This window comes from Pelophylax lessonae (genome assembly GCF_965119305.1).
Source record: "Pelophylax lessonae genome assembly, chromosome: 8".
NCBI lineage: Eukaryota > Metazoa > Chordata > Amphibia > Anura > Ranidae > Pelophylax > Pelophylax lessonae.
Window position 1 is genome coordinate 194710718 of NC_138775.1, and position 15316 is coordinate 194726033.

The window sequence follows — 15316 nt, forward strand, 5'->3', positions numbered from 1 at the left end:
TGGACATCTTTTATGCATGCAGTCCCATATGATTCTGATAACTTTCTTTCAGTATTCACTTTTAGACTGAGCTACTTGGACAGTGATGGCTATAAATGGGACTAGGAAGCCAATAAAGGATTGTATAATATGTTGAAATAAATAGAAAATAAGGTGTTCACCTGAAAGTTTGTGCATGTCCTTTTTTTCCCTGTCTTAGATGTTATGTATAGCCACTGCTCTGTATTCTGTAGGATAGCCGATGTAAATGCATTATTAAATCATTTAAAACTCTTCATAGAAAAACAGCTCGTTACCCGACGAGAACAACATTGCAAGGCTTCAAGAGGAGCTCATTGCAGTAAAGTTAAGAGAGGCAGAAGCTGTCATGGCTTTGAAAGAGCAGAAGCAGCAGATAAGGGATCTGGAAGATCATTGGCAGGTATGTGTTTGTGAAGCTGGATACCTGTACAGTACTCCATTTATTAATCTTCCTGTTAACCATACTGCTGCAAATCTTACATGAAATGGGAGGTTCCATCTATTACAGTTTTTATGCTTGTATCTAATAAATATAGTTTGCTTTAAGTTCCCGGTAATTTAGCTATTGCTATGACTGATAGTCCTCCAAATGTATAATGCTTAGTTAACTGACCATTCTTCTCTGTGAATCTGTAGATTTTGTGCCATAAAAATCCTTCAGTGGGGAGATTGCACCTCTTTGACAATGTACTATTACTTTCTGCACATTCTTGAGGCCTAAGAATGCATGATTTAGCCCCATTTACACCGGTGCAACTTGCTGCTATGTGATTCTTCGGTTCCAAATTGCGTGACAAGTCGCACTCCTTGCCGGCAGTGGAACTATTCCTAAGTTGCAGCGATTATGAAAGGTTCCTGCACTAATTTTTCCTGAATTTTCTTGTGACTTGCATAGACTTTTGTTAAATTAAGTTGCAAGCCACAATGAAATCGGCAGTGCGAGTCTCACTGATGCCCAGCTTTAAAATCGTGCTGCAGTAGTGATTTCAAAGTCGCACCGGTGTGAACGGGGGCTTAATCTATTCAGTAAAGCATAGAGAAGGCCCTTCATAATTGTGGGACTTGAAGTCCAAACATTCGGAACAGTTCTCCCCATATTACTAGTTTTTGAACAGTTTTCCCCCATATTACTAGTTTTTTAACAGTAGTATTTATGTATTCTGGGAGCTTCAAGTTTTATTACTTTTTTTTTTTTATCGCTTGTGTGTGAAACAAAATGATTGGATTAATCACTATATAGTTAGTAATGTCATAGTGCATGGTCAGACATTTTCCAGTGAACTAACAGATATTTCCATCATTAGGAAGGCAGTGTGTAACATAAAATGATTTGCTGTCCTGAAATGTTCGGGCTTAACCTACTATAAATGCAATTATAATTTTAGAACATCCTAAAAAGTACACTGTCCTTACATAGGCTCTGAGTGGGCAAAATAACAATGTCTCCATTTTTATTTTTTTGTGGTTTAGGGGTGGGGAGGAATCACTTGTATTAACAAGCAATAGCTCCTGACTTGTACCATCTGCTGGTTTTGTAGAGACATTTAGCCCGCACTGCAGGTCGGTGGAAAGATCCTCCCAAAAAGAACACTATTAATGAGTTGCAGGATGAATTGATGAGTGTACGCCTAAGAGAAGCAGAAAGACAAGCAGATTTACGAGAAATGAAGCAACGGATGATGGAGTTGGACACACAGGTATGATGGGGTCATCTTTCATAAAGATTTCCATATACATGATATTTCAAGAAGTATGGGTGCTGACTTTGCTAACTTTTTACATGTTTATTTTTTCAGCAATATGTAACCACTATTTGTAAAGCTTGAGGGCCAATTCACACTATGTGCAGTGACAGACGCATTACCGTATGGTTAAGCGCCTGTCACCACAGGGACACACAGGAAACAATTGTCTGTGATCTGTCCCATTCACACTGCAGCGCAGACTATAATGAAAAGAAATGGCTGCACCCAGATGCGGTCAAAATCCAGGTTCACTGGACATCCCAATGTGGCAAAAAAGTGGCAAGGTAGACGCACCTCACACACCAAGATGTGCGCTCAATCACTACCAACAACCACAGCACATCACAACGCAGACTAGCCTAGACATGCTGCATTTTATCGCAGCACACAGGCCCAAATCGCACTGCTGGACATTGCAGATAATGAAGTGTAATACAATGTGGACATGACGAACCCGCATATATCACCAGTAGTGCAAACAAACTAATTGAGTAATCAAAGACAATCCACACCCAGATACTTTGTCTGCGATAAAAGATAATACATGAGCATGAACCAATACAAAATGTAAAACTTGTCCAATAAATCTAGTGTTAGATAAGTGTAAAGTCCATAAAGTTCCAGAAAATAGTGAATCCAGTGACCTCAATAAAAAAAAAAAATCACCGCAAACTCCACCACCGTTGTGCTCTACCCCCCCCCCCCCCACTCCCATTAGATGGTAACTCACCAGAACATGATGCCTTTCCATTCTCATGGTTGGGCAAATGTGATTGAGTTGAATACGTTAATACCAGATCCTTTATTCAGTCTGTCTGCTCCTCCACCCCTCTTGTAATACTTAACATTCCGTGGGGGTACATGTAAAAGAGAGGCTCCATGACAATGGGAGGCATTATGTGAGTTACCATCCGATGGGAGTAGGGACACACAACGGTGTTGATTTATAGGACAACTATTACTTGTTCATTGTGTATTTGGTCATGCTATATTTTCTTTTTTATCACAAAGTATCTGGGTGTGGGTTGTCTTTGATTATTCAATTAGTTTGTTTTGCTACTGGTGATGTATGTGGGTTCGTCATGTCCACATGATTGGATTTCAATATTTTTTTTTTTTGAGTTCTCAATTTAAGTAGCAGCATTTTTATTGTGATTCACTTTTAGATTTGCTTGAGTGTGGGGATCACCATTTTAATTTCAGTTAATGAAATGTTTTTGTGCACCTCAAATAAAGCTCCTACAAAACAAAAAAGGAGTAGTGAGCAGTCAGCAACGCAGAGTAGCCAGAACGGTGAATCGTTCCTTCTGTGAATTGACCCGGACCTGCATGGTAACTGACTCAATAAATAGTGAATTAAGAATAAAAATTACCACACCAGAGCTTGCACCTCACAGTGGCTCTGATATTTGTCCTAGCAAGTTTTTTTTCTTCTCAAATTTGAAAGTTAGAAGGCCTTTTTTTTTTTTTTCTCTTCTTTTTTTTGTACGGAGCCCCCACTGAAGGGATTTATCATTTTCTAGCCCTGTGACAACTGTAACTAGAACAGGATGGAAGGGGGAAATCTCTCCAGCAGGGATGCAGACAAAAGACAGAGGTTCTGATTTTTTTTGCAACTTAATGTGATTGTCAACAATTTCCTTTTTAAAACAACCCATTCAGTTTAAAATGGAAAAGAAAATAAATAAATATATATATATATATATATATATATATATATATATATATATATATATATATATATATATATATTATATTAGGGCTGCACGATATTGAGAAAAAAAGTACATTGCTATATTTGGTTTTCAACTATATATATATCGCGATATTTCTCTGGGTGGAATGCAGAAGACACTGACAGTGTGGATTAGCCAGAGTCGGGACTCAGTGGTGGTAGGAGGTAGAAGAACACAGCCCGACATGACATCTGCCCCACGCGTTCAGTCTTCCGCCCTGGAGCTAGTTCTCTTGACCGAGCGCGGCACAGCGAACCAGTCAGGTGTGCAGGCACGCGTGATTGGTTAGCTGTGCAGCTGCTCACGGCAGGCTGCTCACCGCTGAACTTCTGGGCTGAATGTCTGGGCTGAATGTCTGGGCTGAACGCGTGGGACGGTGTTGTGTCGATATCGGTTTCCCCAAAGAAACGAGTTTCCCCTTGCTTTCGGCTGTGATCGGAACTCCGCCCCTCCAGCCCGCTGCAATCCAGCACTCCCAGCTCTGCCTCTAGTCTCCAGCCGACCATTACTCCGCCCTGCTCCGCCCATAGTCTCTCTCCATTGAATCTATTTACAAACATTACAGCCTGATCCCGCCCCCATGTGCACCCCAGATGCAGCCAGGAGAGACAATGGGGCGGAGCAATGGTCGGCTGGAGACTAGAGGCAGAGCTGGGAGGGCTGGATTGCATCGGGCTGGAGGGGCGGAGATATCGATACAACAACGGATGTGTCGGCTGCCAGCACTGTAAGTCCTCCTACTCCCCCCGAGTCCTGACTTCTCCCTGCCTAATGCTAAATATCGTGTCTTTGGCGATATGAATATCGCCCACGCCCACAGAACGATAGTCGATATCACATCGACTGTCGTTCAGCCCTAATATATATATATATATATATATATATAGATGTGTGTATATGTATGTATATATATATATATATATATATATATATATATATATATATATATAAAAATATATTATGCTAGGGGGAGGAGAAGCAGCCGCATACTGAGCTTGCCAGTAAACGGCTGTGCAGCAGGGGCTCGTCAGGACAAGCCTTATTATTGTAGGAGAGCATAGCTAGACAACTAACCACGATGTGCTCTCCTGCTTAGAGTGGTCAGTTTTAAACAGGAAAGCAGAGGGGACTGGCAGGAACACCAGGATTTTCACATAAAGGAAGCAATATAAATGGAACAGGATATTTGCTCATACAATTACACGGTACAGCAGGCACAAAAAAGGAATAGGAAGTGTTTGGGGTAACAGACACTTTATAGGTGTATTTTTTTTCCCTAATACGTAAAGGATTATAAAATCTTCATACTTTCTCTGCCTTTTTTTAAAGAAAAATTACACAGGATTGTTTTTCTCTAGATGCCAGTAGTGCTTACAGTGTAAATGATGGTGTCTTTATACTATGCTGGAAGCCATGTTTTACTTTACATAAACAAAGTGTTAAAGACAGCATTCAGTGCTTTGCCGAAAGCCAACGTGCATTGCATTTTTAGTTTTTAAATTCATGTAGAAACTTTGTTCATTGCGTTTTTAAATTTTTTTTAACAAGATATATTTTTTAAATGTTGATGTGTATCATTTTTTGTTTTGTGTGCGTGTATATATGTATGTATGTGTTTAAAAAAAAAAAAAAAAAAATATATATATATATATATATATATATATATATATATATATATATATATATATATATATATATATATATATATATATATATATATATATATATATATATATATATTATAATTTTTTTTTTTTTTTTTTTGCTGTTGCTAAAGTTAAATTGTAACCATTGTATCCTAGATCAAGCAAGCTGTAAATGTATTATTTTTATTTTTTTTAATCTGTCTGTGAATCTAATCATATTGGTGAAGCTGATTTTATACATGAATGACTAAAGACTTAGTCAATTCTATATCTGAAGAAAAAAATTCAAAACAGACCCCAGCTTTGTATCAATTTAGATTGTGCAAACAAGCAGTTTCATTTTTATATTCTTTAATGTGTAAAACCCTACTCGTGACCTTATAACGCCCAAAGTTGACTGTTTTAGACACAGTTCTTCTACCAGCACCAAACCTCTTTAAAGACCACAAAGTGCCTGTTCTTCCCAGAGTGCAGAACTGGATGAGGGGCTGGATAATTTAGCTCCAGTAATAAATCAAATGACTATAAACCTCTCCGCTGCGCTAGGTAAATATTTTATACTTCAAAGATTGCTGCTGCTCATCACTCAGTGACCCAAATATATACCAATACCACAGTGCAACACACCCAATATATAGCAAGTGCTATCACGTATATCTATTAAACACACCGTGTGAACAAACTAAAATGGAATGTGTTTTTAGAACAGTTTGCGTCCATGTTTCCATATGGCTATATGGGAAGAAATTCAAATCAAAAAATACAAAAATTTGTACCTTTTTTTGATGGGGTCTACCTTTTTTTGAGGCAGTTACATTTGCATTGTTCATACTAGGAACAAAGGAGTCACTGATATGGTGGCTTCGTTCTACGGCGCTTCAACTGGGCAAATCCTTCCTCCCCTAGTATTGGGCAGTGGTCACCACGGATGCCAGCCTGTCCATCTGGGGAGGCGTCCTCTGCAAAAATTCTGCACAGGGGCTCTGGACACGAAGAGCCCAGGCTACCGATCAATGTCTTGGAACTCCAAACAATTAGACTGTGCCTGGACCATTGAATGGATCATCTTCAGGGATTTTTCCAGTGCACATTTAATCGGACAATGCCACGGCTGTGGCTTATGTCAATCACCGGGGGGGGGGGCACAAGTGTCATGGCGGCTCTGGAGGTAGCCGGCACTCTTAAGGTGAGCACAGCGGTTTGTTTCAGCTCTCTCTGCCATAAACATTCCCAGGGTGGAAAACTGGCAGGCGGACTACCTCAGTCGGCGCTGGTGGCACCGTGGGGTCAGTATTGGCTGATTTGCCCCTTCCCTCAAGCTTCTGCCAAGACTTCTACGCAGGATAGAGGGAGAAGGGATTCCAGTCATCTTAGTTGCTCCGGACTGGCCTCGCCGGGCTTGGTAAGCCGATCTGGTGCGGGTGGTCACCTACGTTCCTTGGAAGCTTCCTCTTAGGAGGATCTGCTGTTCCAAGGACCAATCTTCCATCCTGCTTTACAGTCGCTGGCTTTGACGGCTTGGCTGTTGAACGCCAAGTGCTGATGGATAGATGTTTTTCTGAGTCGGTAATTCCAACGCTGTTAAAAGCTAGGAAAGCTACTTCTAGAAAGATCTACCATCGTACCTGGAAGTCGTACGTTGCGTGGTGTGAGTCTTTTGCGGTTCATCTTCCCTCTTTCTCAGTGGCTCAGATCTTGACCTTTCTTCAATGGGGGGGGGGGGGGGGTTGAGCAGAAACTGGCCTTGAGTACTATCAAGGGTCAGGTGTCAGCTTTAGCAGTCGTCTTTCAATTGCCCCTGGCCACATACTCCCTGTGTACTTTTCTTCAGGGAGTTAGGCACTTGGCCCCTCCATTGTGGTCTTCATTGCAGCCTTGGGACCTCAGTTTTGTGCTCTGTCCTCCAGAAGCCTCCTTTTGAGAATTTTATAAAGATTTCCCTGCTTAGGCTGTCCCAGAAGGTGACCTTAGATCAGTCTTCTCCTTGTATGAGCTAAAAGTTTAGAGGAACGGCCAGGTCTTCGTAGATTTGCAGTGGTCTGATACTCCCATTTCAATATTCTCGCCTGCACAGTGCTCCTTGGGATGTTTAAAGCTTGGGAAATCTTTTTGTATCCAAATCCGGCTTTAAACTTCTCCACAACAGTATCTCGGACCTGCCTGGTGTGTTCCTTGTTCTTCATGATGCTCTCTGCGCTTTAAACGGACCTCTGAGACTATCACAGTGCAGGTGCATTTATACGGAGACTTGACCACACAGGTGGATTCTATTTATCATCATTAGTCATTTAGGTCAACATTGGATCATGTTTGCTGCACTGAAAGTAAAGGGGCTGAATAATTTTGCACGCCCAATTTTTCAGTTTTTTATTAAAGTTTGAAATATCCAATAAATTTAATTCCACTTCATGATTGTGTCCCACTTGTTGTTGATTCTTCACAAAAAATTTGTTTTATATCTTTGAAGCCTGAAATGTGGCAAAAGTTTGCGAAGTTCAAGGGGGGCGAATACTTTAGCAAGGCACTGTACATGACCATGTTCGCCATAGTTTTTCCTCTTGCCTAGTAAGTGTCTTAATTTCTGCTTACAGCATCAAAAAGCTCTGCACGTTTTTACATAATATGATTGCCTCTGATCAGTTGAACATAGTCTGATGTATGAACTTTGCTGCACTTTGTGTTCTTGCTCTGCTATAAACTACTTTGCCTCATCTTTTGCACGGAAATACATGAAGGGATGCAAAGTGCATGAAGCTAGATTTATATATGTACAGCCCTTTGCACTGATAAGCAAATTCTAAAAAAAAGTAAAAAATAATCACTACAGGAAGCAGCTATGTGGTTATCTTAATTTCTGCAGCTTAAACATTTGCTAAACAATATAGCAAACAATTCTGCACCAGTATTAATAAACTATGTAGACCATGGGTGTCCAACCATTTTGGCTTCTCTGGGCCACATTGAGTGTAGAGAAATGTTCCTGGGCTGCATATAAAATGTATACTATAATTAAGGTATACAAGTAATAACATTTAAACCCAATTAAAGGATGATCAAATTAAATGGAATCAGTTTACAGAGGTTCACTACTTTTGAGAGATATTAAAGGAACACTCTAACCACCATGACCACTTCAGTGATTTGAAGTAGTCATGGTGGTAGGAGTCAGAAACACTGCGCATGCTGGGATATTTACAGTTATGTGCTGGGGGCTAGTTGCAACCCCAGCACATATGACTTGGGCAGCCAGAAGGGCCATGTCCTTATTCATACATGTATGAACAAGGACATGACCTATCATGACAAAGCACAACTAGTTATTAAAAAAAAAAATTTTGCAACAATTTACACACGTTCATGTACATGCATTTTCTACTTATTTTGCAGATTGCTGGGGCGGTTACTGCTGGAGGGTAATGCTGGTTCCATAGTGTTCCCCTCTCAAGCCCTCCTTTCATTAGGGTCCCCAAAGTTCCCCCTCTTACCTCAAGGACCCCAGAGTCTCCCCCATTTACATCAGGGTTACCAGATTCCCCATCCTTAAATTAGGGTCGCCAGAGTCACCCCCTCACATCAAGGTTACCAGATTCCCCTTGGCTTAAAACAGGGTCCCCAGTGCTCCCCTTCAGAGTAGGGTCCCCAGAGCTCCCCCTCACAGCAGGGTCCCCAGTGATCCACCAGAGAGCCCCCCCTACAGCAGGGTGCCCAGAGAGCCCCCCCCTACAGCAGGGTCCCCAGAGAGCCCCCTCACATTGTGGGTCAAGTCTTTTTTTTTTTGTAGCTTCAGGACATACACGAGGAAGCTGGGGCAGGATTAGGAGGAAATTCCGCTCTTCTCCTACTCTGTAAGCCAGGGTTGATATGCCAGCGGTCCTACCAACCAGCCACAAGCACTGCCAGGGTGGGCAGCGGCGGGGGGGATGCTGTCACAGCAGATTTCACAGACAAGGGCACTGTTGATGACGATCGCAGCTGCAACAGCAGAAATATTAAATAGGGATTAACCAATTATTGGCACCACCGATATATCGTGGGCCGATGTGCACTTTCCCCGATATATCGGAATCGGCCCCTGAGGTTGCCGATATTTTGGGAAAGTGCTGTACCGGAGTGATGCCTGCAGCTAGAGGCATCACCTGGTACTGGCATCCATAGCCGAGGGTTGGCTGTCTTGTAATGACAACCGATGCGGTTGAGAAGCCGCTTTTTTTACCTGTCCAAAAATATTGGCCGATATACGATGAACAAAATATCGGTATCGGCATTAAAAAAATTATATCGGTCGATCACTAATTCTAAATGGGCATTTGTGAATGGAATCCCCAAATCTATCCTGTTGGTAGCAGAGGCGGAGTCTGGGCACTGTGACAGCAGGGATTTAAGGTTGGAGACTGTCTGTCTGGAGTTCCGCGGCCAGTGTGCCGCATTGCCTGCTGTTCCGGGCTGCATGTTGGATGTGCCTGATGTAGACTAAAGCCCCGTACGCACGTACTGATCGTCGGCCGAACGATCGGCCGTCTTTTGTCCAGGGCTGTCGTGTCTGCTGAAAACTGCAAAAGACTGCACACTAATTTTGTCGGCCAACAACAGCCGACTGCAGAAGTGATGTCATGTGATGGTTAACTTTCCTTGTCTTTTTTTTTTTTTTTTTTCTTTTCTGAGCATGCCCAGTCTTGCAAATCTGCTGTCTGTCGGCCGAATTCTGTACTGACTGGCGAACAATCCGCCGTTCTGGTGTTGGCCAACAAAAATTTTAATGCCTGCACGACAGGTTCTGTTCGGCCGAAAATGCGCTGTCGGCTGTCAGAAGCATCATAGTAACAAGCCTACAATCGGCCGATCGTTCGGCGGCCGAATATTTACGGCCGACAATCGGTACGTGTGTACGGGGCTTTAGATTAAAACCAGTCAGTCCAGCCTCAGAGCCTGCAGGCCATGTTGAAGCTAAAGTCCAGGACAGACAGATATCTAATATGGGAGGCATGTGTATTCTTACTTGAACCATGGCATCTTTTTCCAGATCTTTGCAGTAATCTGCCATGAAACTTTGTCTGTTTGGGTTTCCTGTAATAAAGACCCCTTTGGCCCCTTTCACACTATCCGTCCGTCGGACGGATTCCGTTTTTCTCAGCGGGGGATCGAGCCACCGTTCCCCCGCTGAGCAGCAGGAGGACAGCTGTGTCCCCGCGCTGTGTGTGAAGACACAGCTGTCAGTTCCCCATGCATCTCTATGGGGAAAATCAGATTGGAACAGACCGTCATCCGATCCCATCCGATCCGCTGGACGGATGGAAAATAGGGTTTCCATCCGTCCAGATTTGACGGGTCGGATGTCATTGGACATGTCTCCGCTGCCATCCAATGCCCCATAGGAATGCATGGGGGGACCGTTCAGATCCGCCAAAAAATCTGAACGGTCCGCCTTTGTGAAAGGGGCCTTACTCCTAATCTCTCTCTGTGCAGGGTGACTGGTCTTACACCTGCCCCCCTCCTGTAGTTCATCTGAATACACCCACCACCTCTACTTTTTGTAGAAGCCATGTGAAGCAAAGTGATGTCACTGCTACTTTGCAAGGTAACATCTGGGTTTGCAAAGGCATTTAGTGCTTAAAACCTAGAGCAGTGTTGAAAACACAACAGTAGAAAAGACAGAAAAAAAAGCTGGGTACCTGCAGAAATATATAGAAGGCACACTTGCAACCTTCTACAGCATTCTGTGCTTCTTTTATGTGAGCTACCAACAGGACCTCCTTTACTAATTTTGAAATGTTTAACATCTAGCAAAAAATCTAGTTTTTTTTTTTTTTATGTTGAGGATTTCTGGTGCAAAAGCAAATGTTCAGGTTCCATGTATGTTTGGTACTTTTATTGTTACTAAACAGAAAAAGTTGCCAAAAAGTACATGCAATCCAAATAAGGTTAGGGTTACAGGCTAAGCTTTTGCAGCGCATAACCTAAAGGACAATGTTTATACAAGTTGTAGTCTAATAGGATACCTTATTTTGTTCACCTTTTTCTTGATAATATCTCCTTTTCAAATTGTATTTTATAATCCAACCACTGGGTGGCAGTGTTCTCTTGATTTTCAGAAGTAGTTGCTTGTGTGTGTATATATAATCCTATCAGCGACATTTATGTACAGACTCCAATTAACTTGCCAGCAGTTTCCTTTTTTGAGGGTTGTTTAAAGCCACACAAATATGAAAAGTAAAAAGATGAATATAATTGCCCACATTCATAAGTGACACCATGGTGGATAACAACTGTTTACCAATCTTATGGCACTGGGTTAGCAGGCTATAACCTTGGCTTAATAATGCTTGTCTTTTCTACACTCCTATTCACTTTAGAAATAGAAGTATCTATATTTTGATGTGTTTATCAGGTACAGGGGGCATTTATTCTCACAAGTGTTACCTTCTGTGCTTTATTTGTATGCAAGTTAGAATTTTTGATTGTGGGCTGAAGTTCATTTGCAGCGATCAGAACTGCAATGAGCCAGATGTGTAATTATTGAACAAGTTCATTTACCAATTCCTTACTTCAACACACACGTGTAAGGCCTCAGACACACATGGCTTTTCTTCTCTGAACACCAGAACTCCTGGCAGGAGAAAAGCTGCTTGAAAAGTTCACATAAAGCCTTGTATTGCACATGCGTTTAGGTGCATCACATGTTTGAGCGTTAATCCTTTTGGCTAGAATATTTATTCTGGTCATTGAAATGCATTAACACTCAAACACGCCTAGAAGCATCTAGCGTTTAAACACATTCAGAGGTTCTCTGCTGTTCATCTGCTCTTCTAAACATGCTTTTGATGTTTTGGGGGTTTTTTTTTTGCCAGTAAACTCGCCTCTTCTCTAAAACGCCTGTAAGCACTTGTGTGCATTAACACATAGACTAACATAGAGGTGATTTTACCGGCTGAAAAACCCAAAATGCCCTGTTGTGGAAATTAATAGAGCTTGGAGCATAGAAACTCACTAGGTGCGCTGATGACTTTGCTGCGCTGAAAAGCGCACTTGTGGATATTAATACGCGCCAAACGCCATTAATCGCTTGTACTGAAAAGTACAAATGTACGGCTCTTTTGCATAAGGTTTACCAAGCGATCGGCGACAAAGAAAGGAACAGACACGCTGGGTCATATCGATGCCATCTGCCAGGTCTCTCTGTGGGTATGTATGTGTGTGGGTGAGAGTGAGTGGTTTGTGTCTGTGTGTGTGTCTGTGTGTCTGTGTGCTTCTGTGAATGTCTGAATGCATGAATGGGTGTGAGTGGTTGTGTGTGTGTGTGTGTGTGTGTGTGTGTGTGAGCTTCCTCTGTGTATCGCCGGGCAGGGCTTGGTTTATTTGCAGAAAGGTGAACAAAAGGGGGTTACAGGGAGTGGCTTCAAGACCACCAATCACAGAACATGTATACATTCAAAAAGTACAATAGGAAAGGAAAAGTGAATGCCTATGAATGAACATGACTGAATACAGAGACTCCCAACTGCCACAAAGGACAAAACACATGGCTTCTTATGATTCAGCCACGTTAATTCTCAAACTCATTACCTGTTAGTGGATCCCATCAAATATAGTTCATAGAAAACCATATTTGATAGTGACCATGCTATTTGTTCCAGTGAATGGGACTTTATTATATCTGCATAAGACAATAGCGGCAGTATTTCAGTCATATGGATCAAATATGACTGAAAGATGCCATCCATTAATCTCGGTAAAACAATAAGAATTCCACATCACAAACACATCTCCGCAGTGAATGCCGGGGCCCCGGATGGCGGTATATATTTGTGCGATAGAGCTCTACTTGCCCTGCAATCAGGCTACAAGTATTATACTATCTCATCTAATGGAAGGTTTTCACTAACCGGTCTTTCCTCAATGCCAGTTAAAGCAATATTGGCTGTGCATAGCGATTACCGGTAAACTGACACTGGGAGACATAATGGCAATTTAACTAAAAAATACATCCTAAAGAAATGTCCAACAGCCCGTAAAATCTGTTTTTTTTTTTTTGTTTTTTTGTTTTTTTTGGTTTTTTTTAAGCCCATTGTGCATGAGGCATATAATGTAAAAACTTGTCCAACAAAAATTAAGCAACGAGAATAGGGTAAGTCCAGATTATCTCTTTCTAAAAAAAAATTGTTTCCTTACAGCAAGTACTATATCTGTTTGCGGGATTCGCTAGAATTATAAGGATAGGTAAAATGTGCCTGTGTTTTTTTTTTTTTTTTTATATATATATTGAAACAAGCTATTTGTATTTGCAGGCGTTCACTACAAATACCATTTCGGTCTCCAGCTCCGTGTGCCAGGATCATTTTTATGCAAGCATACAAAATCATTAACACGCCACTTGCTGCATAACTATTATATTTACTTGGTTGTCTGTGTTTAATTCCTCGTTTTGTTTTTTTTACACCTCCTTATCTCTTTTGTCTTTTGTTTTTTGTTTTTTCCCTTTCACAACAGAACCAGATAAATAGCAACCATCTGAGAAGAGCAGAGCAAGAGGTCAAAAGCTTACAAGCTAAGGTGCAATATCTGTCTGCACAAAATAAGACTCTGCAAGCTCAGCTGACTGAAGCAAAGCGCAAGCAAGCAGAGATTGAGTGCAAGGTAAAATGATTGTTAGGTTTATGTGATTGTGGTATTTCAGGATCTAGGAGCTTCATCACATGCACCATAGGTGCAAGTTTACTATGTGTAAAAATTGGTGCCAAAGACCCTTTTTTTTTTTTTTTCTTTTTTTTTTCTTCATGTTCTCTATTGTGACTATACAAAAAGCGTTGATGAATATTCACAGTAAAGATGTGTGTGCAAAGAAATTAGTGCGGATCTACGTTTGATTCTCTTCAGCCTTCATCTGTGTTTTTGCATACGACATCTCCTTATCGCCTGTCAGATGCTTTCTGAAGAGTGATCCGAATGCGCTTTGTTTTTCAGAGAGCAACATGAATGTAAATTAGCCATTATGGTGACCCAGCAATAAAACCCTGCCCAAATTTTTAACTTAACCACTCTATCCAAATCGGGGAAAACTTTGTCTTCAGTTATACTTTAAATCCTTGCTGATGCCCAATACCATAAATGTTTTTTTTTTTTTTCGAAGTGCTTCTTTCCAGTCATTCTTGCCATATGTAATCACAAAGACATAAAGATCAGTGTGCTATTTCCTGCAAACCTATGCATACTTCTGCAATCTTTTATCATTGTCGCAAGCTTACACTATCTATAGATGGGTAATTTTTGTTTCCCCATTCAGCCAGTGGGCTGCACAAAAAACTAGGGGGCTGGAGGATCCCCCCCCCCCCAAATCCCCATTAGTCAGCAAACCTAGATCTATACTCAAAAACACATTTATAATAGAGTGCAGACTCAATGGACCATTTGGTCACTCTTTTATGCTTATATGACTTCTGCCAAGCAGGTATGGTCACACACCGGTCAAAATTCAGTCAGTCCCTGCTGAATTGGCCAAATTTTGATCCAGCTTAAAAATTGATGGTGATGTATTTGTCACACCTAATTTTTAAGAGAAGTTAACTGAGACCGCTCCCCAACTTTCCTGTGTGCAGGAAAGGATAGCAGGCAGGAACTGTGAAAAGTAGTTGCATGTCACAAAAAAAAAAAAAACAAATTTTCGTTCTGAGATTTTCAGTAAGGTCTCAGGGAGGGAGGAAAATGAACATAGACACACAGTATTTAAAGTATAACTATGGACTAAGCAAAAAAAAGTACTATGCAGCAGCACCATTCAAATTTTTATTTAATTTTTAATGAAGCAGCAAAAGCTTTACCACTTGCCTACTGGGCACATAAACCCAAATTTCAGCTTTGAGCGCTGTCACACTTTGACAATTGCGCGGACATGCAACGCTGTACTCAAATTAAATTTTTATCATTTTTTCAAACGGCTTTCTTTTGGTGGTATTTAATCACTACTGGGGATTTTTCTTTTTTTTTTTTTTTTTTTTTTTGCTGAACAAACAAAAAAAGACCGAAAATTCTGAAAGAAAAAAAAAACAAACTGTTTTTATAGTTATAAAATTTTGCAAACCGGTTATTTTTTTCCTTCATTGATGTGCGCTGATGAGTCGGCACTAGGTGGGTGGAGCTGGTGGGCACAGATGCCCCTCACCTCTTTGGGACTGAT

The 15316-nt window shown here is 41.2% G+C and overlaps 1 protein-coding gene across 3 annotated transcripts in view; it reads left to right on the forward strand.

Moving 5' to 3' along the window:
• Positions 1 to 15316, forward strand: part of EVI5 (ecotropic viral integration site 5) — a 340313-nt gene that overhangs the window by 204837 nt on the left and 120160 nt on the right. For all 3 annotated transcript variants that reach the window (XM_082265052.1, XM_082265053.1, XM_082265054.1), the window contains 3 exons: positions 281 to 421; positions 1560 to 1718; positions 13633 to 13779. In XM_082265052.1, the coding sequence (XP_082121178.1) occupies positions 281 to 421; positions 1560 to 1718; positions 13633 to 13779 (447 nt within the window). The remainder of the gene's footprint in view (positions 1 to 280; positions 422 to 1559; positions 1719 to 13632; positions 13780 to 15316) is intronic.